The sequence below is a fragment of the Bufo gargarizans genome, unplaced genomic scaffold (assembly GCF_014858855.1).
Source record: "Bufo gargarizans isolate SCDJY-AF-19 unplaced genomic scaffold, ASM1485885v1 original_scaffold_1468_pilon, whole genome shotgun sequence".
NCBI lineage: Eukaryota > Metazoa > Chordata > Amphibia > Anura > Bufonidae > Bufo > Bufo gargarizans.
This window is the reverse complement of record NW_025334372.1, coordinates 180,194-206,357: the sequence shown is the minus strand read 5'-3', so window position 1 is coordinate 206,357 and position 26,164 is coordinate 180,194. Positions and strand designations below refer to the sequence as shown.

General features: G+C 48.3%; 1 protein-coding gene across 1 annotated transcript in view; it reads left to right on the top strand.

The window, feature by feature from the left end:
• LOC122923325 (minichromosome maintenance complex binding protein) overlaps positions 1 to 26,164 on the top strand; it is a 93,344-nt gene that overhangs the window by 8,312 nt on the left and 58,868 nt on the right. The window contains exons 3-4 of the mRNA XM_044274110.1: positions 1,077 to 1,217; positions 1,376 to 1,417. Of these exons, the coding sequence (XP_044130045.1) occupies positions 1,077 to 1,217; positions 1,376 to 1,417 (183 nt within the window). The remainder of the gene's footprint in view (positions 1 to 1,076; positions 1,218 to 1,375; positions 1,418 to 26,164) is intronic.

Sequence of the window (26,164 nt, the reverse complement as noted above, 5' to 3'; positions counted from 1 at the left end):
ATAGATCATTATACACAGTGATCTCTCATATATTCTATAGATCATTATACACAGTGATCTCTCATATATTCTATAGATCCATTATACACAGTGATCTCTCAGATAATTCTATAGATCCACTTATACACATGATCTCTCCTATAATTCACTATACGATACATTATACACCAGCTGATCTCTCATATCTTCTAATAGATCCATTATACACAGTGATCTTCATATATTCTATAGATCCATTTATACACAGTGCTCTTCATATATTCTATAGATCCATTATACACAGATGATCTCTCATATATTCTATAGATCCATTATACACAGTGATCTCTCCTATATTCTATAGATCCATTATACACAGCTGAATCTCTCATATATTCTATAGATCCATTATACACAGTGATCTCTCAAGATATTCTATAGATCCATTATACACAGTGCTCTTCTAATATTTCTAGATGATCCATTATACACAGTGGATCTCTTCAATTTTATATTCTATAGATCCATATACACAGTGATCTATCCTATATTTCTAAGATCCATTATACACAGTGATCTCTCATATATTCTATAGATCATTATACACAGTGATCTCTCATATATTCTATAGATCATTATACACAGTGATCTCTCATATTCTATAGATCCATTATACACAGTGATCTCTCATATATTCTATAGATATATACACAGTGATCTCTCATATTTCTATAGATCATTATACACAGTGATCTCTCTATATTCTATAGATACATTATACACAGTGATCTCTCATATATTCTATAGATCATTATACACAGTGATCTCTCATATTCTATAGATCCATTATACACAGTGATCTCTCATATATTCTATAGATCATATACACAGTGATCTCTCATATATCTATAGATACATACACACAGTGATCTCTCATATTCTATAGATCCATTATACACAGTGATCTCTCAGATATTCTATAGATCCATCATACACAGTGATCTCTCAGATTGTATAACTCACCTCTGTCTCAGTGTTGCTTTCTGCAGAGTAGCTGGTACTTGTGGTTCCTCATTCCCCTGCATCTTTTCCCACAGGTCCCCAGCCTGAACGACTCCCCCCTTCATTACCTGAAGCCGGGGGGCCTGGTCCGCTTCCGCTGTATGATCCAGGACATGTTTGATCCTGAGTTTTACATGGGCATCTATGAGACTGTCCATCTTGACACCGGTGCCCGGGTGAGTGATGTTCAGGGCCCGTGGTACGGGGGGGGGGTTATTTGGGGTCCCTGCTGTCATGACCCAGATGTTCAGTAACGGCCAATGGGGCAGACTGAGCAGCGTTTGTAAGTGAGGGGGTCTGACCACCCTGTAACCCGTTGTCCTTATGTCTCCAGGCCCTGCACCTCGGGAAGTATAGAGATTTGGCGGATTGTACGGTAAGTACTGCTAGTATCTCCCGACATGTAAAGTCCATTCCCCCAGTTCCCAATGCTACACATGACGTGTGCTGAGCCCTGATGCAGTTTGGAAAAAATCCATTGATAACTGGAGTTGTAATCGTTAGTTTATTTTATAGAGGGGTTTGAAGTGGTGGCAATGATGGGAATTGCAGTGTTGCTGGCACTATTCACTTGGTCTGCAGTGTTATACTGTGTACACGGAACACGGAACCCAATTTACTTATCCCCTGTAAATAGAACACTACAACTCCTCTCCTCTCAATGCTCATGAATGCAGGACTCTGTTCACACTGTGCTCCGGGAAGGCGGACAGCAGACCGGCCAATAGTGATCCAGCTCTCCTCCAGTAAAACATGTAATAACACCGTTTTCCCAACGCCTCCACAGCGGCACGGACTACTGGGAGATTACCCCTTTAAATGGCCCCCTCCACTTACCGGCTCCAGTTGCTGTCCCTCTGGTATGGTGTGGAGATCTCCTGTAGGCGCGTGCCTATGGATTCTTGTCAGGAGGCCCAGCCTGTTCTTCTCCAGTTTAAGAAGGCTGGATAGTGAGCGGGGCGTCCGCTGCAGCCCTTCCTACACTTAGGCATAAGTCCTCCAGTGGAGGCAGCGTCCGGGCAGCGTCCGTGCGACATCTCGCTAGAGGATGCCAGGTCACATGAGCGGAGGCAGATGGGATCTCGTGGGTTTGAGATCTGAGAGTGCTTCCGGGCCGCCCCTTAATCCTAGGCAACGAGCTATTTAAAAAACTGGAAGGAGATTTTCTGGCCATCTTCTTTTCTTGGCTTCAGGATGTCAGGACCAAGTGAGTCAGACGCCATGCGAAAGTCTGCAGACCCGGTGAGTCCTCCTCCCCTGTTTGCTCACTTATTGAAGGTGATATCATTTAATACACCAGTCGGTGATGGGGTTTCCTCTTAAAATTGAATCTGCTGCTTCCTCCTGGTTATGTTTGGTATACCCTTAGGTCAGGGAAACTGAAAAGGCCGCTGAAGGGTCTCGGCGCACTAAAAAGTGTTCCATATGCATTAAACGTCTACCTCCTGAACATAAGAAGCCTCTGCTCCAAATGTTTGGATAAACTAATATCTGGAGAGTCGCCTTCTCTATTAGACAATATCAGATCTATAATCAAGGAGGAAGCAAGCAGCGCAGTGGATTGCAAGATGGCGTCCATGTGTCAAAAACCTTCCACCTCTACTGGCATGTTCTCCACTTCCTCGGAAATAGACCTCAAGACGAGGATTGTGCTGAAGGGGAAATAAACTCCTCGGAAGATGAGACAGGTCGTCCTATCTGAGCGACCTTAACCTTAGAGGATTCTAAGCAACCTAAGTCAGTCCAGGACCTTAGTCTAAAGGATTGGGGAACGACATGGTGTTCATTCTCCACTCTTATATCGCAAAACTTCTAAAGAAAGAGTGGGCGACCCAGGGAAACAACCAGGGGTCTCCAGAATTTTCAAGAGAAAATATCCTTTCTCAGAAGAAGATGCCACCCTCTGGGAAAAATGCCCTAAGGTAGATGCACCCGTGGCAAAAATAACAAAGAAATCTGCCCTCCCCTTAGAGAATGTTGGTCTCCTTAGAGATCTGATGGATTAGAGTGAAGCCCTATTAGAAAAGATCTTGGGAAGCTTCGACCATTTTTAGACCTGGTGTAGCAGCCACTTGCCCTGCTTGATCTATGTCCATCTGGATCAGTCAGATGGAGGAGCATTTAGTAGCAGGAACCCCAAGAGAAGATATTATCATGTCCCCGCCAATGTGAAATCGAGCAGCAGACGCCTCTGCGGACACAGTGAAACTAGATCTGTAGCCCGCTCTGGTGCCACTAGGGGAGCGGTATGGTTAGGATCGTGGTCGGGTGACAGCCTCAAAAAATAAACTATGTGGTATCCCTTGCCAGGGTACAGACTTCTCGGGTCAGTCTTAGACGATACTCTAGAGAAGATGACAGAGAGAGAAGAGAAATTATTTTTTTCCCGCAGATACAAGATTCTTTTATCAGAGGCAGAGCTTTGGCCCTTCAGAGCGGAAGACGAGATCAGAAAAAGAGGGTTTGCTGGAAAATGGCAAATAGAGGTAGGGGCAAGGGATTCCTTTTTAACCCAGTAAATTCCTCTAAAACAAATGACTCTAGTCAGGACTAAAATTGTAATTCATCCCCCACCCAAAACAGGGAATTAGAAGGGAAGGATCCATGAGCCCTAATAGACCAGCAGAGTAATATTCAGAAAGAAGCCATTGCTCCGGTTCTGTCGGGGAAGAAGGGAAAGGTTTCTATTCTCCAATTTCTCTGATAAAGAAGCCAAACGGCTCTCGGAGCAATTATAAATCTAAAAGGTCTGAACAAGCACTTACAGTACAAACCGTTCAAAATGGAGACGGTGAAATTTACAATAAACTGTTATATGGCAACTCTAGGGCTCACAGATACGCATTACCACGCTCCAATATACAGTGGTCACCACAGGTATCTGAGGTTTGCAATCCAGACAGGGCACATTGTATGTCACATTCAATTCCGGCAGAAGGAAGGTAGTTCTGGGTGTGGTGCTAGACTCAAGCAATGACATCATTCCAGAAAAAAAACTATTAAAAATCAGACAAGAAATAGCTTTCCTTCAAAAGGCAAAAAAACATATATTATTTGTATCAAAATATTGGGCCAGTGGCTCACAGCGGTGCACTATCATCGGCACACCCAAAGCCGTTCAATAGGTGCAAGTAGGTAAGTATATGTATGAAAGGCGCACTAGCATCTCATGCACTAGCATACAGGACGTACAATGTCTCCCCCTGACTGGGAGATAATCAGGTTAGACACTGTAGTAACCTAATCATCTCCAGACAGTAAAGCCACACTGTGTATAAAGACCCCCATACAGGACGTACAATGTCTCCCCCCTGACTGGGAGATAATCAGGTCAGACACTGTAGTAACCTAATCATCTCCAGACAGTAAAGCCACACTGTGTATAAAGACCCCCATACAGGACGTACAATGTCTCCCCCCTGACTGGGAGATAATCAGGTCAGACACTGTAGTAACCTAATCATCTCCAGACAGTAAAACCACACTGTGTATAAAGACCACCATACAGGACGTACAATGTCTGCCCCCTGACTGGGAGATAATCAGGTTAGACACTGTAGTAACCTAATCATCTCCAGACAGTAAAGCCACACTGTGTATAAAGACCCCCATACAGGACGTACAATGTCTCCCCTCTGACTGGGAGATAATCAGGTTAGACACTGTAGGAAACCTAATCATCTCCAGACAGTAAAGCCGCATTGTGTATAAAGACCCCCATACAGGACGTACAATGTCTCCCCCCTGACTGGGAGATAATCAGGTTAGACACTGTAGTAACCTAATCATCTCCAGACAGTAAAACCACACTGTGTATAAAGACCCCATACAGGACGTACAATGTCTCCCCCCTGACTGGGAGATAATCAGGTTAGACACTGTAGTAACCTAATCATCTCCAGACAGTAAAACCACACTGTGTATAAAGACCCCCATACAGGACGTACTATGTCTCCCCCCTGACTGGGAGATAATCAGGTTAGACACTGTAGTAACCTAATCATCTCCAGACAGTAAAACCACACTGTGTATAAAGACCCCATACAGGACGTACAATGTCTCCCCCCTGACTGGGAGATAATCAGGTTAGACACTGTAGTAACCTAATCATCTCCAGACAGTAAAACCACACTGTGTATAAAGACCCCATACAGGACGTACAATGTCTCCCCCCTGACTGGGAGATAATCAGGTTAGACACTGTAGTAACCTAATCATCTCCAGACAGTAAAGCCACACTGTGTATAAAGACCCCCATACAGGACGTACAATGTCTCCCCCCTGACTGGGAGATAATCAGGTTAGACACTGTAGTAACCTAATCATCTCCAGACAGGAAAACCACATTGTGCATAAAGACCCCCATACAGGACGTACAATGTCTCCCCTCTGACTGGGAGATAATCAGGTTAGACACTGTAGTAACCTAATCATCTCCGGACAGGAAAACCACACTGTGTATAAAGACCACCATACAGGACGTACAATGTCTCCCCCCCCCCCCCCCCCCCCCCTGACTGGGAGATAATCCGGTTAGACACTGTAGTAACCTAATCATCTCCAGACAGTAAAACCACACTGTGTATAAAGACCCCCATACAGGACGTACAATGTCTCCCCCCTGACTGGGAGATAATCAGGTTAGACACTGTAGTAACCTAATCATCTCCGGACAGGAAAACCACACTGTGTATAAAGACCCCCATACAGGACGTACAATGTCTCCCCTCTGACTGGGAGATAATCAGGTCAGACACTGTAGTAACCTAATCATCTCCAGACAGTAAAACCACATTGTGTATAAAGACCCCCATACAGGACGTACAATGTCTCCCCCCTGACTGGGAGATAATCAGGTCAGACACTGTAGTAACCTAATCATCTCCAGACAGTAAAACCACATTGTGTATAAAGACCCCCATACAGGACGTACAATGTTTCCCCCTGACTGGGAGATAATCAGGTTAGACACTGTAGTAACCTAATCATCTCCAGACAGGAAAACCACACTGTGTATAAAGACCCCCATACAGGACGTACAATGTCTCCCCTCTGACTGGGAGATAATCAGGTTAGACACTGTAGTAACCTAATCATCTCCGGACAGGAAAACCACACTGTGTATAAAGACCCCCATACAGGACGTACTATGTCTCCCCCCTGACTGGGAGATAATCAGGTCAGACACTGTAGGTAACCTAATCATCTCCGGACAGTAAAACCACATTGTGTATAAAGACCCCCATACAGGACGTACAATGTCTCCCCCCTGACTGGGAGATAATCAGGTTAGACACTGTAGTAACCTAATCATCTCCGGACAGGAAAACCACACTGTGTATAAAGACCCCATACAGGACGTACAATGTCTGCCCCCTGACTGGGAGATAATCAGGTTAGACACTGTAGTAACCTAATCATCTCCAGACAGTAAACCACATTGTGTATAAAGACCCCCATACAGGACGTACAATGTCTCCCCCCTGACTGGGAGATAATCAGGTTAGACACTGTAGTAACCTAATAATCTCCGGACAGGAAAACCACACTGTGTATAAAGACCCCATACAGGACGTACAATGTCTGCCCCCTGACTGGGAGATAATCAGGTTAGACACTGTAGTAACCTAATCATCTCCAGACAGTAAACCACATTGTGTATAAAGACCCCCATACAGGACGTACAATGTCTCCCCTCTGACTGGGAGATAATCAGGTTAGACACTGTAGTAACCTAATCATCTCCAGACAGTAAACCACATTGTGTATAAAGACCCCCATACAGGACGTACAATGTCTCCCCCCTGACTGGGAGATAATCAGGTCAGACACTGTAGTAACCTAATCATCTCCGGACAGGAAAACCACACTGTGTATAAAGACCCCCATACAGGACGTACAATGTCTCCCCCCTGACTGGGAGATAATCAGGTTAGACACTGTAGTAACCTAATCATCTCCAGACAGTAAAGCCGCATTGTGTATAAAGACCCCCATACAGGACGTACAATGTCTCCCCCCTGACTGGGAGATAATCAGGTCAGACACTGTAGTAACCTAATCATCTCCAGACAGTAAACCACATTGTGTATAAAGACCCCCATACAGGACGTACAATGTCTCCCTCCTGACTGGGAGATAATCAGGTCAGACACTGTAGTAACCTAATCATCTCCAGACAGTAAAGCCGCATTGTGTATAAAGACCCCCATACAGGACGTACAATGTCTCCCCCCTGACTGGGAGATAATCAGGTTAGACACTGTAGTAACCTAATCATCTCCAGACAGTAAAGCCGCATTGTGTATAAAGACCCCCATACAGGACGTACAATGTCTCCCCCCTGACTGGGAGATAATCAGGTCAGACACTGTAGTAACCTAATCATCTCCAGACAGTAAACCACATTGTGTATAAAGACCCCCATACAGGACGTACAATGTCTCCCCCCTGACTGGGAGATAATCAGGTCAGACACTGTAGTAACCTAATCATCTCCAGACAGTAAAGCCGCATTGTGTATAAAGACCCCCATACAGGACGTACAATGTCTCCCCCCTGACTGGGAGATAATCAGGTCAGACACTGTAGTAACCTAATCATCTCCAGACAGTAAAACCACATTTTCTTTTTATACATTAAAAGTACCCCAAAATCCACAATATTCCAGCAGACAGGGGCTTCTGTTACAGGGGCCTCCCGGGGAGAGGAGGTAGAGGTGCTGGTAAACAGCCGGGCCTCTATCTCCCATCCCCAAGGGGCACCCCTCCAAATTCTACAGGAATCTGAAGATTTCCATCTCTGCGTTGAGGCCTGCAGGAGATGATATTCGTCTCGACCATTCTTGACACATTCTTTGATTCCCTCCTCTCCATGGTTTATTATTAGGAGTGATGTGGGGTCACGGTTATGATGGATCTTGTGGGCTCTGTGCACGAATGTTGTTTGTATCCCTTTCTTATGTTTGCAATATGTTCACCCATTCTTTTTTTTTGTCCTGCCTCTATATTGTTTGACACGGGCTCTAACAAATAGGTGACATCAGTTTAATTACATGTTAAACAATCATCGATTTGGTGGCTGAATGTGTTTTGAGTGGAATAGACTTGTGTGTTTTTTCTAGAAAAGTTTGTTTTGCAATTGCTGCAGCAAGCGCATCTAAAAAACCTTCGTGCAAGCAGTTGTTTTGTATTCCTTTTTTCTTCTGTTTTGATTTTGGCGCTATCCTGATTCCTAAATTTAAGGCTTTTGTATATGTAATTGAAGGAGTTGTGTTTACGGGTGGTTTTATCCTTTAGGTGGTGCCAGTGTTTATTGCTCTCATCACACTTTGTGCACTTATCTGGGGGAATAGGACAAGGGTCCCTAAGGGGGCTAAAAGTTAGTAAAAAAAACACTAAAATATTAAGTATAAATGAAAAAGATTGACAAAAAAAACTACACGTTAATAAACATATTCATTTTCAGCAGATTTGTGTGGGAATTTTATTTTTTCAAAAATACAAATTGACACTCGGTATAAATTATCAGCTATCTGCCTGAAAGTTCCGATTATATCGGTCGATCCCTATTTTTCTGTCTGGTGCTTGGCGTTTTCAAGCAACACAACATTCGCTGATCTTTGTCACTCTTTTTCCTACGACCAGTGACACCTTATTGTATGTTCACATATCCATAGATACCCATGTTAGATTTTTTATTATTTCCTCGACAATTCGGGCGATAAGGGGGGCACAGGCACGCTCCAGACTCCGTCAGGTTTTCATGCTGCAGAACTGGGACAAAAGCTTAATCTCTTTAGACGAGAAAGTGACTCTTCCTCATCTAGTGTAGATTTCACCAGCTTTGGTGGCTTTGCAAGAAAAATCTTTTGAGGGGTGTGTTGGCGACAAGAAAATCCCATAATTCTAACAGACGCCAGCAAGACTGGTCGGGGGCTCATTCAGATCCATCCATAGAGGGCAGAGGCCTGACTTAATGGCTGATCCCACTTTCCTTGAACTAAGGGAGATCTTCTCAGACAACATCACTACGGCACTGACTTTAACAGACAAGGAGGTACAAGAAGCATATCCTTGGCAAAAGTTTCAAGGAAGATTTTTTTATTTTATTTTTATTGGGCAGGAGAAAATTTAGCTTCTACTGTATTTCTGCAGTTCCTATAAAAGGGAAAGAAAACAAAGTAGCGGATTTCCTGAGCAGAGATTCATTAAAGGAGAGAGAATGGAGTCCGAACCATAGGGTGTTTCTCCAGATAACAGAAAGATGGTCTGTACCATATCTAGACCTTTCTGCAACTCTACAGGACAGACAGGTTTTGTTACCAGTCTTGCAAAGACCGTCCATATTTTGTAGACGTGCTGTCTCGCCCCTGGCCAGAGGAAGTTCTGTAAGCGTTCCCCCCACCCTCTCTCTGATTCTGAAGACATTGACAAAAGTATTGGAGGAAAAAAACTGAGTAATCCTAATCGCCCCATTCTGGCCAAGACGGACATGGTTCCCGCTGTTACTCAGCCTATCAGCAGGAGACTATTGGATCCTACCCATTCTCCCAGACCTTCTCCACCAAGGTCCAGTCTTCCACTCCAAGACACCACAGCTACGTCTGACGGCCTGGAGGTTGAACAGGGAATTGCTAAAAGAAAGAGGTCTTTCAGCTTCGGTAATTTTCACTATTTAAAAAGTAGAAAGCCCGTTACATCTAACATGTCGTAGAGCCTGGGAAGCCTTTTTAAAATTCTCTAGAAATAGGCTAGGAAATCCAGAAGCCTTGAACATACCGGTTATCCTGGATTTCCTTCAAGCAAGCCTAGTCAAGGGGCTAGAGGTCAGTAACGTTCATGTAGCTCTTGCCTTTTTAGACACTAGATTGTTAGATTGTGAACTTATAAAAAGATTCATTAAAGGGGCTCGGAGAAACCAACCTATAGTCAGGCCTACAGTTCCTACTTGGGACCTAAATTTAGTGTTATCTTCCTTAACAGGAACTCCCTTTGAGCGATTCTCTGAAATCCCCATAAAGTTGCTCTCCTTTAAAACAATGTTCATTGTAGTCATCACAACTGCCAGAAGAGTGGGAGAAATGCAGGCGTTCTCCTGCAGACCTCCCTACTTAACCATTAGAGACAACAGAATCGGTTTTTCTGGCTAAGGTTGTTTCAAACTTTCACTGTACACAGGGTTAGTGGGTTAGGGTTAACCCTAAGTATCGCTACCATCGGTTGGGTCTTCCATCAGGCTCAAAGAAGGAAGCTCGTTTCCAAATGCTAGATGTCCGTAGATGTGTCCTGGCCTAGCTTGAAGCAACCAGTACCTTCAGGAAGACGGACTGGAACCAGTAGGGGGCAAGCAGCAAGTAAAACTTCTAGCAGATGGGTCAGGTCAACAATCGTGTTGTGTTATAACTCTATGGACATCAAGCCTCCGGAGGGTCTCGAGGCCGGTCGCTTCATGGGCAGAATCGGCCCGTGTCCCTTTGGAACAAATATGCCGGGCAGCCACCTGGTCTTCACCTTCCACCTTTTCTTTTTTCTTTTTTTATATAGATATTATCAATTAGATGTCATAGAGCATAAGGACTTGACCCCTCTAAGGTGGTGCCTGTGCGCTCCCCCTCATGCGGTTACTGCCGCACTTCCCTGCAACAAGTCCACTGGATGTTTGTCATCCAAATCCCCCCCCCCCCACCACCACTTTCACGGACCTTACATCTTGTCGCGTCGTCCCCCCCCCCCCTTAAGTGGAGTAGTTGCACTACCACTGGTTGCTGTGCATCTGTATATCCATATTCCCCTCCTCCCATAGATGGAGTAATTGGAGTATATGACCATCCATCCATAGACGGACTTATTGCACAGCCCACCTATACCGTGCATCCTGTCGAGTTACTCGCTCCTCGGGTGGAGTAATTACCACTGGATGCTTCACACTCTGGTGAATTGCCACATTTCTCTTATGTAGCGTAAATGCACCATCACAGGATACTGTAACCATAACCCCGCATTACCCCCTCCATAGGCGGTGTAATCGCACTGCCACTGCATACTGTACAGCCTGTCGTATTACCCCCCCCCCCCTCCATAGGTGGTGTAATCGCACTACCACTGCATACTGTACAGCCTGTCGTATTACCCCCCCCCCATAGGTGGTGTAATTGCACTACCACTGCATACTGTACAGCCTGTCGTATTCCCCCCCCCCCTCCATAGGCGGTGTAATCGCACTACCACTGCATACTGTACAGCCTGTCGTATTACCCCCCCCCATAGGTGGTGTAATTGCACTACCACTGCATACTGTACAGCCTGTCGTATTACCCCCCCTTCCATAGGTGGCGTAATTGCACTACCACTGCATACTGTACAGCCTGTCGTATTCCCCCCCCCCCCCTCCATAGGCGGTGTAATCGCACTACCACTTCATACTGTACAGCCTGTCGTATTACCCCCCCCCCCATAGGGGGCGTAATTGCACAACCACTGCATACTGTACAGCCTGTCGTATTACCCCCCCCCCTTCCATAGGCGGTGTAATCGCACTACCACTGCATACCATACTGTACCGCCTGTCGTATTACCCCCCCCCCCCTTCCATAGGTGGTGTAATCGCACTACCACTGCATACTGTACAGCCTGTCGTATTCCCCCCCCCTCCATAGGTGGCGTAATCGCACTACCACTGCATACTGTACAGCCTGTCTTATTCCCCCCCCCCCCCTTCCATAGGTGGCGTAATCGCACTACCACTGCATACTGTACAGCCTGTCGTATTACCCCCCCCCCCCTTCCATAGGTGGTGTAATTGCACAACCACTGCATACTGTACAGCCTGTCGTATTCCCCCCCCCTTCCATAGGTGGCGTAATCGCACTACCGCTGCATACTGTACAGCCTGTCGTATTACCCCCCCCCCCTCCATAGGTGGTGTAATCGCACTACCGCTGCATACTGTACAGCCTGTCGTATTACCCCCCCCCCTTCCATAGGTGGCGTAATCGCACTACCACTGCATACTGTACAGCCTGTCGTATTACCCCCCCCCTTCCATAGGTGGCGTAATCGCACTACCGCTGCATACTGTACAGCCTGTCGTATTACCCCCCCTCCATAGGTGGCGTAATCGCACTACCGCTGCATACTGTACAGCCTGTCGTATTACACCCCCCCCTCCATAGGTGGCGTAATCGCACTACCACTGCATACTGTACAGCCTGTCGTATTACACCCCCCCCCTCCATAGGTGGCGTAATCGCACTACCACTGAATACTGTACAGCCTGTCGTATTACACCCCCCCCTCTATAGGTGGCGTAATCGCACTACCACTGCATACTGTACAGCCTGTCGTATTACCCCCCTCCATAGGTGGCGTAATCGCACTACCACTGCATACTGTACAGCCTGTCGTATTACCCCCCGCCCCCTTCCATAGGTGGTGTAATCGCACTACCACTGCATACTGTACAGCCTGTCGTATTACTGTCACGGACGGTGTACAGGAAACAAGGCAAAGCAACATGTATAAACGACTCGCTGGATCCAAAAACTAAGGAACCAAGGGAGACCCCTGCAGAAGACCTGGTACTTTCCCTGGCTGCTCAGCCTATGCAAAGATCCGAATGGTGGAGGTTTGCATATCCACGAACCTTGACTATAAAGCCCTGAGCACCCTACAATAGTGAGGGGACACGACCACCGGCTCCCTACACAAGATACGGAGGGAGTCAGGGTCACCTGGGATCCAGCAAACAGAAAATAACAGATAAAGGTACAACACTTAGCTTTGAAGCAAACAGGAGGACAGAGTCAGCATGCACACACACTCCAGGAAGTAATATAAGCCGCCCAGAAAAGCCTTCTGGGGAAGAATTTAAAGGGAAGCAATTAGTCCAAGACATGACAGCTAAGAGAGGCTAACGAGAGGAGGAGCTGAATACCACAACACAGAAACTCAAGGAGGAGGTTCTGAAAGGCCTCTGTCAGAGCTTCTCAGCTGTCTGGTTGTGACAGTACCCCTCCCTCTACGAGTGGACTCCGGACACTCAGAACCCACCTTCTCAGGATGGGACCTATGGAAAGCCCTGATGAGACGAGAGGCCTTAATGTCCGTCACTGGGACCCACATCCTCTCCTCAGGATCATAACCCTCCCACTGAACAAGGTACTGAAGAGAACCGCGGACAAGACGAGAATCCACAATCCTAGAGACCTGAAATTCAAGATTCCCATCAACCATAATCGGAGGAGGAGGCAAAGGCGAGGGTACAATGGGTTGAACATAAGGTTTCAATAAGGACTTAGGAAAAACATTATGGATCTTCCAAGTCTGAGGAAGATCAAGACGGTATGCAACAGGATTGATGACAGACAGGATTTTGTAAGGCCCAATAAACCTAGGACCCAACTTCCAGGAGGGAACCTTCAATTTGATATTCTTGGTAGACAACCACACCAGATCACCAACATTCAGGTCCGGACCAAGCACACGTCTCTTATCAGCCACACGCTTATATCTCTCACTCATGCTCTTTAGATTTTCTTGAATCTTTTGCCAAATAGATGACAATGACGAGGAGAATCTGTCCTCATCAGGTAAACCAGAAGACCCCTCTCCCGAGAAAGTCCCAAACTGTGGATGAAACCCATATGCACCAAAAAATGGTGACTTATCAGAGGACTCCTGACGGTTATTTTAAAGCAAACTCAGCAAGGGACAAAAAAGAACACCAATCCTCTTGATTCTCCGCCACAAAACAACGCAGATATGTCTCCAGATTCTGATTGACGCGCTCTGTCTGGCCATTCGACTGCGGGTGGAAAGCAGAAGAGAATGACAACCGAACCCCCAAGCGAGAACAGAAAGCCTTCCAGAATCTGGAAACAAACTGCGTGCCCCTATCAGAGACTATGTCTGAAGGAATACCGTGCAATTTGACAATGTGATCAACAAATGCCTGCACCAGCGTCTTAGCATTGGGCAAACCAGGAAAAGGGATGAAATGCACCATTTTGCTAAAACGGTCCACCACCACCAGAATCACAGTCTTCCCCGAGGAACGAGGCAGGTCTGTTATGAAGTCCATGGACAGATGTGTCCAAGGACGGGAAGGAATGGGTAAGGGAAGGAGAGGACCTGATGGCCGTGAATGAGGGACTTTGGCACGAGCGCAAGTCTCGCAGGCTGCCACCAAACCCTCAACCGACTTACGAAGCGCAGGCCACCAGAATCTCCGAGCGATGAGATCCAGTGTGGCTCTTACCCCCGGGTGCCCAGCAAGGACCGTATCGTGGTGTTCTTTAAAAATCTTGTGTCTTAAAGCGAGAGGCACAAACAACCTCCCAGGAGGACAAAGATCAGGAGCCTCTGACTGGGCTGCCTGCACCTCTGCCTCCAATTCAGGAAAAAGAGCAGAGACCACCACACCTTCAGCCAAAATGGGACCCGGGTCTTCAAAATTCCCGCCTCCCGGAAAACAACGTGACAGGGCATCTGCCTTCACATTCTTAACTCCAGGGCGGAACGTGACAACAAAATTAAACCTAGAAAAGAACAACGACCATCTGGCCTGTCTCGGGTTCAGACGCTTGGCTGACTCCAAGTAGGCCAGATTTTTATGGTCAGTAAATACGGTAATAGGGTGTCTGGCTCCCTCTAGCCAATGGCGCCATTCCTCAAAAGCCAACTTGATGGCCAACAATTCCCTATCTCCCACATCGTAATTTCTCTCTGCGGAGGAGAGTTTTCTTGAGAAAAAGGCACACTGTCGCCAATTGGCAGGAGAGGAACCCTGAGACAAGACCGCCCCCACACCCACCTCAGAAGCATCAACCTCAACTATGAAGGGTAAAGAAACATCAGGTTGCACCAAGATGGGAGCGGAAGCAAAACTCTCCTTGATATCAGAAAAAGCCTTACGCGCCTCTACTGACCAAGAAGAAAAATCTACCCCCTTTCTGGTCATATCAGTGAGTGGTTTAACAATAGAAGAATAATTCAAAATGAACTTCCTGTAATAATTGGCAAAGCCCAAAAAACGCATCAACGCCTTTTGATTCTCAGGAAGCTCCCACTCAAGCACATCGCGGACCTTCTCGGGGTCCATGCGAAAACCAGAAGCGGAGAGAAGAAACCCCAGAAATAGAATTTCTGGAACCGCAAACACACATTTTTCCAGTTTCGCATATAATTTATTCTCCCGCAGGATGAGCAAGACCTGACGTAAATGTTCCTTATGAGTTTTGAAATCGGGAGAAAAAATCAAAATGTCATCCAAATACACTAATACAAATTTTCCCATCAAATGATAAAAAATGCTGTTCACGAAATGCTGAAAAACGGCTGGGGCATTCATCAAACCAAAAGGCATAACCAAATTTTCAAAATGGCCCTCAGGGGTATTGAAGGCCGTCTTCCATTCGTCCCCTTCTCTGACCCTGACCAGGTTGTATGTCCCTCTTAAATCTAATTTGGAAAAGACTTTAGCCCCAACAACCTGGTTAAATAGGTCCGGGATCAGAGGAAGCGGATAAGGGTCACGAATTGTGATATTGTTCAGCTCCCTGATATCCAGACAAGGTCTTAAAGAACCATCTTTTTTCTTAACAAAGAAAAACCCAGCGGCAACAGGTGACTTCGAGGGTCGTATGTGTCCCTTTCTCAGATTCTCAGAGATATAAGCACGCATAGCGATCCTCTCAGGTTGGGAGAGGTTGTATAAACGAGATTTAGGCAGCTTGGCGTCTGGGATGAGATTAATAGGGCAATCGTACTCCCTGTGCGGGGGCAAATCCTGAACTCCACTCTCAGAGAAGACATCCGAAAATTCAGAGAGAAAAGATGGTACAGTCTTAGTAGCAACCTCAGAAACAGATGTCGTGAGGCAATTCTCTCTGCAAAAGTCACTCCAACCATTTATTTGCCTCGCTTGCCAATCAATGGTGGGGTTATGCTTAGTGAGCCAGGGCAGCCCCAACACCAGAGGGGTGGGTAAACCGCTAAGGACGAAACATGACACATCCTCAACATGAGCATCACTCACAATTAAACGGATATTGTGAACTATGCCCTTTAATGATTTTTGAGAAAGTGGAGCGGAATCAATAGCAAAAACAGGAATATCCTTTCCCAAAGTGCGCACCTGGAAACCATGAGTTATCGCAAATTGATTATCAATGAGATTGACCGCTGCTCCACTATCCACAAAAATCTCACAAAAAATGTTCTTGCTCTCTAGCGCCACCCTAGCCGGCAGGACAAAACGGGAACTACAAGCAAATGGAAAACCTTCAATTTCCGCCTCAACCCTGCCAATAGTAACAGACGGAACATTTTTAAAAGATTTTTTCCTGTTTGTTTCTTTATTACTCCCAGAAAACTGCCTGAATCTCCTAGAGGGACAAATATTTGCCAAATGATTTATACCTCCACAACAAAAACAAACCCTCCCATGCGAGCTGAATCTTCTATTGTCAGAAGCAATCAACCCCAGCTGCATGGGCTCCTGCTCAGAAGGGGCTGACAGCGACTGAGACCCCTGCGCACAGAATGGGACCGCTGCACAGTCCTGGGACCGAGTATGACAGGAAGGAGAGATCTCTCCTCTCTCTCTAAGACGCCTGTCAATACGAACGGCCTGAGACATAGCAGAGTCCAAAGAAATAGGCCTCTCATGAAAGGCAAATGCATCTTTCAATCCCTCTGAAAGACCATGGCAAAATTGACTTCGGAGCGCAGCATCATTCCAACCAGTATCAGCTGCCCATCTCCGAAATTCTGAGCAGTATATTTCTGCGGATTGTTTACCCTGGCATAATAGACGTAGTCTAGACTCCGCCAGAGCAATACGATCCGGATCATCATATATCTGACCCAGGGCTAAAAAGAATTCATCCACTGAACGGAGAGGCCGTGCCCCCACCGGCAGCGAAAAGGCCCAGGACTGAGCGTTACCCCTGAGCAGCGATATAATGATCCCCACCCTCCGTTCCTCATCACCAGAAGAATGGGGAAGAAGGCGAAAATGGAGTTTGCAAGCCTCTCTAAAACGCACAAAATTCTCACTACCCCCGGAGAACGTATCCGGGAGCGAGATCTTGGGCTCAGAACAAACTCCATGAACGCAAGCTGAACCGGTCACTTGAAGCTGAGAAAAAGTCTTACAGAGATCTGCTACCTCCAATGAAAGACCCTGGAAGCGTTCAGCCAAAAGTGAAACCGGATCCATGCTTGAGACGGTTATGGCGGCTTATAATGTCACGGACGGTGTACAGGAAACAAGGCAAAGCAACATGCATAAATGTCTCGCTGGATCCAACAGCTAAGGAACAAAAGGGGGACCCCTGCAGAAGACCTGGCACTTTCCCTGGCTGCTCAGCCTATGCAAAGATCCGAATGGTGGAGGTTTGCATATCCACGAACCTTGACTATAAAGCCCTGAGCACCCTACAATAGTGAGGGGACACGACCACCGGCTCCCTACACAAGATACGGAGGGAGTCAGGGTCACCTGGGATCCAGCAAACAGAAAATAACAGATAAAGGTACAACACTTAGCTTTGAAGCAAACAGGAGGACAGAGTCAGCATGCACACACACTCCAGGAAGTAGTATAAGCCGCCCAGAAAAGCATTCTGGGGAAGAATTTAAAGGGAAGCAATTAGTCCAACACATGACAGCTGAGAGGGGCTAACGAGAGGAGGAGCTGAATACCACAACACAGAAACTCAAGGAGGAGGTTCTGAAAGGCCTCTGTCAGAGCTTCTCAGCTGTCTGGTTGTGACAATTACCCCCCCTTCCATAGGTGGTGTAATCGCACTACCACTGCATACTGTACAGCCTGTCGTATTACCCCCCCTTCCATAGGCGGTGTAATCGCACTACCACTGCATACTGTACAGCCTGTCGTATTACCCCCCCCTTCCATAGGCGGTGTAATCGCACTACCACTGCATACTGTACAGCCTGTCGTATTACCCCCCCCCTTCCATAGGCGGTGTAATCGTACTACCACTGCATACTGTACAGCCTGTCGTATTACCCCCCCTTCCATAGGCGGTGTAATCGCACTACCACTGCATACTGTACAGCCTGTCGTATTACCCCCCCTTCCATAGGCGGTGTAATCGCACTACCACTGCATACTGTACAGCCTGTCGTATTACCCCCCCTTCCATAGGCCGTGTAATCGCACTACCACTGCATACTGTACAGCCTGTCGTATTACCCCCCCTTCCATAGGTGGTGTAATCGCACTACCACTGCATACTATACAGCCTGTCGTATTACCCCCCCTTCCATAGGTGGTGTAATCGCACTACCACTGCATACTATACAGCCTGTCGTATTACCCCCCCCCCTCCATAGGTGGTGTAATCGCACTACCACTGCATACTGTACAGCCTGTCGTATTACATCCCCCCCCCCTCCATAGGCGGTGTAATTGCACTACCACTGCATACTGTACAGCCTGTCGTATTACCCCCCCCCCCTTCCATAGGTGGTGTAATTGCACTACCACTGCATACTGTACAGCCTGTCGTATTACACCCCCCCCCCTCCATAGGCGGTGTAATCGTACAACCACTGCATACTGTACAGCCTGTCGTATTACCCCACCCCCCCTCCATAGGCGGTGTAATTGCACTACCACTGCATACTGTACAGCCTGTCGTATTACCCCCCCCCCCCTCCATAGGCGGTGTAATCGTACAACCACTGCATACTGTACAACCTGTCACATTACCTCCCTTCACGGGTGGTGTAATTGAACGACCACTGGATACGGCACAGCCGGTCGCATTACCCCCTTCCATAGGCAGAGTAATTGCTCTATCACTGGATAGTATAATCCTTCGTTACCTACTCCCACAAGTTCAGTATTCACATGAACGGGTGAGGTAATTGCACTACTACGGCACAGCACCAGGTACTATATTTCCTACCATATTCTTCCTCTTCCATGGGGGCTGTATGCCAAGAGACTCCACACTACATGGTTGGTCATGATACTCAGCACCTTAGGTGGTGTATCTCCCCTTGAATGGCATTCGGTGGTTACTACCAAGCGAATTGAGTATTGCTCTGCCTCTGGATACTGTTTCCACGTCTAGCTCTCCGCCTTTTCAGGTGGCGTATTTAGGCTAGCGCTCCATTCCATGGCTACTACTGTATGTCCTCTTCACAGGGCAGTATGTACGCTAGCACCACTGTAGGGCCTCCTTCCCAGGTGGCGTGTCTACCCTGACTTTGGCTTTTGTGGCTACTATATGATATAGCCTCCTTCTCAGGTGGAGTATTTACGCTAGTGCTACAGATCATGGCTACTGCTGTATGGCCTTTTCGTGTATTGCGCTAGCCCTTGTTTCGGTGGTTACTATCTGTATGGGCTTCTTCTCAGGGGAAGGATTTGATATCGCCATTTGCTCCTTTGTCTTGTCACAACCGAAAATGACCGCCAGAAGTACAATCGGGAAATCCTTGGTGTAGTGTGTGTCGATGTGTGCGCAGTTCCTCCAAAACAACGCCACAGAGACGTTCTCAAGTAGGACCCAATAATGTGCCTGCTTCCAACAGCTGGGCGAGGTTTATTTATACCAGAAGATGGAAGGCGGTCCTACAATCATGACCAATGGGGAGACAGGTGATTGGCTGGAAGGCGGTCTTACAATCATGACCAATGGGGAGACAGGTGATTGGCTGGAAGGCGGTCTTACAATCATGACCAATGGGGAGACAGGTGATTGGCTGGAAGGCGGTCTTACAATCATGGCCAATGGGGAGACAGGTGATTGGCTGGAAGGCGGTCTTACAATCATGACCAATGGGGAGACAGGTGATTGGCTGGAAGGCGGTCTTACAATCATGGCCAATGAGGATATAACTGGGCATGCAATCTGGCTCTACCCATTCCATCCCTTAATTGGGTCAGTCTAGGGCATTTTAGGAGGTTCCTGAACACTGGATAGCCCCTATCAGAGGGGGGGGGGGGCCATTCCGTTTTTTAGGCATGGACTACGCAGTAAAGGGTCATTTTCAGGGATAGGCCCAATTCAAGAGCGACTACCCTGCCTACATTACGGTCTCCTCAAGCAGTCTGGAAGTACCAGGTACATTTCCTCAGAGTATACGAAGTGTATATCCACTCATGCCTGGTCGTTTTTCTTTTTATGTGTTTTTTTTGTGGGAGTTTATTTTTTACGTATACAATATTAAAGGCTACGTTTTATAACTGGGTACCCTGTGACTAAACAATATATACATACCACCCATGACTCTTCTCCCTCTGACGGGATCTCGCACTTCGTGCCATGGCTCCTGCTGAACAGTCTTCCCCCTTGGAGTATTTGCGTTCGTACTACATACCGTGGCTCCTTCTGTATGGTGTCCTCATCAGGTGCAGTATGGTGCTATCAATAGATATATTATACAGTATGACCTCCTCCTCAGGTGGAGTATTGTGCCAGCGCTGGTTCCCGTGGTACTCCTGTCTGGCCCCATTCTCAGGTGGAGAGTTTGCCTTAGCCCTAGGTGCCTTGTCTACCACTGTGTGGTTCCCTCTCGGGCTCGGGGCTTATGCACCCCTGTGAGCCATGGTGGCACCCGCGTTGCTTTCTTCCTCTCTCCTTGCATTAGCACTGGATATGGTTCTGTGGTTTTCACCCCGTTGCCTTCCGTTCCATGTTCTGGCTCTGTATGCTGTAGCTTCTCTCCTGTAGGTGAAACCCTCACACTAAGTGGTGATGGTGTCTACATTCCCTCTCCGATGGATCTCCAGCTCATTTTACGTGACCAATGGATGCCGTTGCACCAGTAGGTTGGGTCTCTATGCTTGCGCTTGCAGTTTTAGCTGATTTGTCCACTCATTCCTGATGACATGGTCATCTGCAGTACTTCCATTCTCTGACCAGTATGCATGCTATAGCTGATAAGCCATTCACTTCTGGTGCGCACTATTGCAGGGTGCTCCCTGGTTGGCATAACCCCTTAGTTTCTATAACCTTGGTCCACCACATGGTTCTTATTTTAAGTGGGACATTGGCGCTAACCGATGATGCTGTGACACCATTAACACTGCCTCTTTTGAGGAGTAATAGATTTGACATGTCCTTATGTAGGGGACTCGCCTATTCAGGGCACATACTGTGCATCAACTGCTTATCCCCCCCTCACTGGACGTGACTGGTGCTGTCGCATGTTGTCACTGCTAATAGATGTTTAGTTGCCGGAACGCAGCACCCTTTCGACGTTATGCCCCCCCCAGATTGTTTGTCTACACGGCCAGTATCCATACTCCTGAGGTTGGATTCTTACTGTTCTGGAACGCCTGCAATATTTTTTTCTTATGTCCAGATTTTCTCTGGTGTTTTTGTGACGTTGGACGTCCTGGAGAAGTATTTCTCCTATCGGACATTCCGCTGATGACCACATTGTCCCCGGTGACAGTAGATGGTCGGACTAATCTACACACCGCCGGTGTTTTTGTTCTTCAGCCTACAGCTTGCGGAGTATGAAACGGCTTCTTTTGTTAGAAGTCTCACAACGAGCCTCTCTGGGGCCTCTGTCTTCCACAGTACCTGCTCCTTAGGGGGCGCTCCTTTCTAAGCACAGATGTATGCTGCCATCCTTACGGCTTCCATGAGTATATTCCGGCCAGTGTATGTGTACGATCTGATGAGCTGGGTGTCTGCAGGAGCGGTATAGCTGACAGCAGTGTCGCCTCCTAGTGGCCGCAGCAGCAGCTATACCCATGGTCTTCTGTGTCCCCCAATGAACTCAGCCCAGGTTAGCACAGAAAATCCTATTATCAATGAAATGAAACGTCTTTTAGCTTGTTTTGTCTAGGAGACACTCTGTGAAGGAGTTAAAATGGCCCCTGTCAGATTTATGAGCATGAAATCCGTCCTTCTGTGAGACCGCAGAGCCCCGAGCTTGAAACGTGCAAGCGTCTGAGGGGGATGTGTGTTTTATTATTATTATTTCTTTTAACATACTATAATAAATGGGATTTACATATTTTTTTACTAAAAGAGAGGTGTGTGTTTTTTGTTTGTTTTTTGACAAACAGAAGAGCACAATCCCAACATGGAGTGGACACTGCTTCTGCCTTACACAGGGTGCACGGCTATCCTCACCATGGACTGGACACTGTGCCTCTGCCTTACACAGGGTGCGCTGCTATCCTCACCATGGAGTGGACACTGCTTCTGCCTTACACAGGGTGCGCGGCTATCCTCACCATGGAGTGGACACTGTGCTTCTGCCTTACACAGGGTGCGCGGCTATCCTCACCATGGAGTGGACACTGTGCTTCTGCCTTACACAAGGTGCGCTGCTATCCTCACCATGGAGTGGACACTGCTTCTGCCTTACACAGGGTGCGCTGCTATCCTCACCATGGAGTGGACACTGTGCTTCTGCCTTACACAGGGTGCGCTGCTATCCTCACCATGGAGTGGACACTGTGCTTCTGCCTTACACATGGTGTGCTGCTATCCTCACCATGGAGTGGACGCTGTGCTTCTGCCTTACACATGGTGCTCTGCTCTCCTCACCATGGAGTGGACGCTGTGCTTCTGCCTTACACAGGGTGCGCTGCTATCCTCACCATGGAGTGGACACTGTGCTTCTGCCTTACACAAGGTGCGCTGCTATCCTCACCATGGAGTGGACACTGTGCTTCTGCCTTACACAAGGTGCGCTGCTATCCTCACCATGGAGTGGACACTGTGCTTCTACCTTACACAGGGTGCGCTGCTATCCTCACCATGGAGTGGACACTGTGCTTCTGCCTTACACAGGGTGCACGGCTATCCTCACCATGGAGTGGACACTGTGCTTCTGCCTTACACAGGGTGCGCTGCTATCCTCACCATGGAGTGGACACTGTGCTTCTGCCTTACACAGGGTGTGCTGCTATCCTCACCATGGAGTGGACACTGTGCTTCTGCCTTACACAGGGTGCGCTGCTATCCTCACCATGGAGTGGACACTGTGCTTCTGCCTTACACAGGGTGTGCTGCTATCCTCACCATGGAGTGGACACTGTGCTTCTGCCTTACACATGGTGCGCTGCTATCCTCACCATGGAGTGGACACTGTGCTTCTGCCTTACACAGGGTGCGCGGCTATCCTCACCATGGAGTGGACACTGTGCTTCTGCCTTACACAGGGTGCGCTGCTATCCTCACCATGGAGTGGACGCTGTGCTTCTGACTTACACAGGGTGCGCTGCTATCCTCACCATGGAGTGGACGCTGTGCTTCTGCCTTACACAGGGTGCGCTGCTATCCTCACCATGGAGTGGACGCTGTGCATCTGCCTTACACAGGGTGCGCTGCTATCCTCACCATGGAGTGGACACTGTGCTTCTGCCTTACACAGGGTGCGCGGCTATCCTCACCATGGAGTGGACACTGTGCTTCTGCCTTACACATGGTGTGCTGCTATCCTCACCATGGAGTGGACACTGTGCTTCTGCCTTACACATGGTGCGCTGCTATCCTCACCATGGAGTGGACGCTGTGCTTCTGCCTTACACAGGGTGCGCTGCTATCCTCACCATGGAGTGGATGCTGTGCTTCTGCCTTACACAGGGTGTGCTGCTATCCTCACCATGGAGTGGACACTGCTTCTGCCTTACACAGGGTGCGCTGCTATCCTCACCATGGAGTGGACGCTGTGCTTCTGCCTTACACAGGGTGCTCTGCTATCCTCACCATGGAGTGGACACTGTGCTTCTGCCTTACACAGGGTGCGCTGCTATCCTCACCATGGAGTGGACACTGTGCTTCTGCCTTACACAGGGTGCGCTGCTATCCTCACCATGGAGTGGACACTGTGCTTCTGCCTTACACAGGGTGCGCTGCTATCCTCACCATGGAGTGGACGCTGTGCTTCTGCCTTACACAGGGTGCTCTGCTATCCTCACCATGGAGTGGACACTGTGCTTCTGCCTTACACAGGGTGCGCTGCTATCCTCACCATGGAGTGGACACTGTGCTTCTGCCTTACACAGGGTGCGCTGCTATCCTCACCATGGAGTGGACACTGTGCTTCTGCCTTACACATGGTGCGCTGCTATCCTCACCATGGAGTGGACACTGTGCTTCTGCCTTACACAGGGTGCGCTGCTATCCTCACCATGGAGTGGACACTGTGCTTCTGCCTTACACAGGGTGCGCTGCTATCCTCACCATGGAGTGGACACTGTGCTTCTGCCTTACACAGGGTGCGCTGCTATCCTCACCATGGAGTGGACACTACGCTTCTGCCTTACACAGGGTGCGCGGCTATCCTCATGGAGTGGACACTGTGCTTCTGCCTTACACATGGTGCTCTGCTATCCTCACCATGGAGTGGACACTGTGCTTCTGCCTTACACAGGGTGTGCTGCTATCCTCACCATGGAGTGGACGCTGTGCTTCTGCCTTACACAGGGTGCTCTGCTATCCTCACCATGGAGTGGACACTGTGCTTCTGCCTTACACAGGGTGCGCTGCTATCCTCACCATGGAGTGGACACTGTGCTTCTGCCTTACACAGGGTGCGCGGCTATCCTCACCATGGAGTGGACACTGTGCTTCTGCCTTACACAGGGTGCGCTGCTATCCTCACCATGGAGTGGACACTGTGCTTCTGCCTTACACAGGGTGTGCTGCTATCCTCACCATGGAGTGGACACTGTGCTTCTGCCTTACACAGGGTGTGCTGCTATCCTCACCATGGAGTGGACACTGTGCCTCTGCCTTACACAGGGTGCGCTGCTATCCTCACCATGGAGTGGACACTGTGCTTCTGCCTTACACAGGGTGCGCTGCTATCCTCACCATGGAGTGGACACTGTGCTTCTGCCTTACACAGGGTGCGCTGCTATCCTCACCATGGAGTGGACACTGTGCTTCTGCCTTACACAGGGTGCGCGGCTATCCTCACCATGGAGTGGACACTGCTTCTGCCTTACACAGGGTGCGCTGCTATCCTCACCATGGAGTGGACACTGTGCTTCTGCCTTACACATGGTGCTCTGCTATCCTCACCATGGAGTGGACACTGTGCTTCTGCCTTACACAAGGTGCGCTGCTATCCTCACCATGGAGTGGACACTGTGCTTCTGCCTTACACAGGGTGCTCTGCTATCCTCACCATGGAGTGGACACTGTGCTTCTGCCTTACACATGGTGCTCTGCTATCCTCACCATGTAGTGGACACTGTGCTTCTGCCTTACACATGGTGCTCTGCTATCCTCACCATGGAGTGGACGCTGTGCTTCTGCCTTACACAGGGTGCTCTGCTATCCTCACCATGGAGTGGACGCTGTGCTTCTGCCTTACACAGGGTGCGCTGCTATCCTCACCATGGAGTGGACGCTGTGCTTCTGCCTTACACAGGGTGCGCTGCTATCCTCACCATGGAGTGGACGCTGTGCTTCTGCCTTACACAGGGTGCGCTGCTATCCTCACCATGGAGTGGACACTGTGCTTCTGCCTTACACAGGGTGTGCTGCTATCCTCACCATGGAGTGGACACTGTGCTTCTGCCTTACACATGGTGCTCTGCTATCCTCACCATGGAGTGGACACTGTGCTTCTGCCTTACACAGGCTGCGTGGCTATCCTCACCATGGAGTGGACACTGTGCTTCTGCCTTACACAGGGTGTGCTGCTATCCTCACCATGGAGTGGACACTGCTTCTGCCTTACACAGGGTGCGCGGCTATCCTCACCATGGAGTGGACACTGTGCTTCTGCCTTACACATGGTGTGCTGCTATCCTCACCATGGAGTGGACACTGTGCTTCTGCCTTACACAGGGTGCACGGCTATCCTCACCATGGAGTGGACACTGTGCTTCTGCCTTACACATGGTGCGCTGCTATCCTCACCATGGACTGGACACTGTGCCTCTGCCTTACACAGGGTGTGCGGCTATCCTCACCATGGAGTGGACACTGTGCCTCTGCCTTACACAGGGTGCGCGGCTATCCTCACCATGGAGTGGATACTGTGCTTCTGCCTTACACAGGGTGTGCTGCTATCCTCACCATGGAGTGGACACTGTGCTTCTGCCTTACACAGGGTGCGCTGCTATCCTCACTATGGAGTGGACACTGTGCTTCTGCCTTACACAG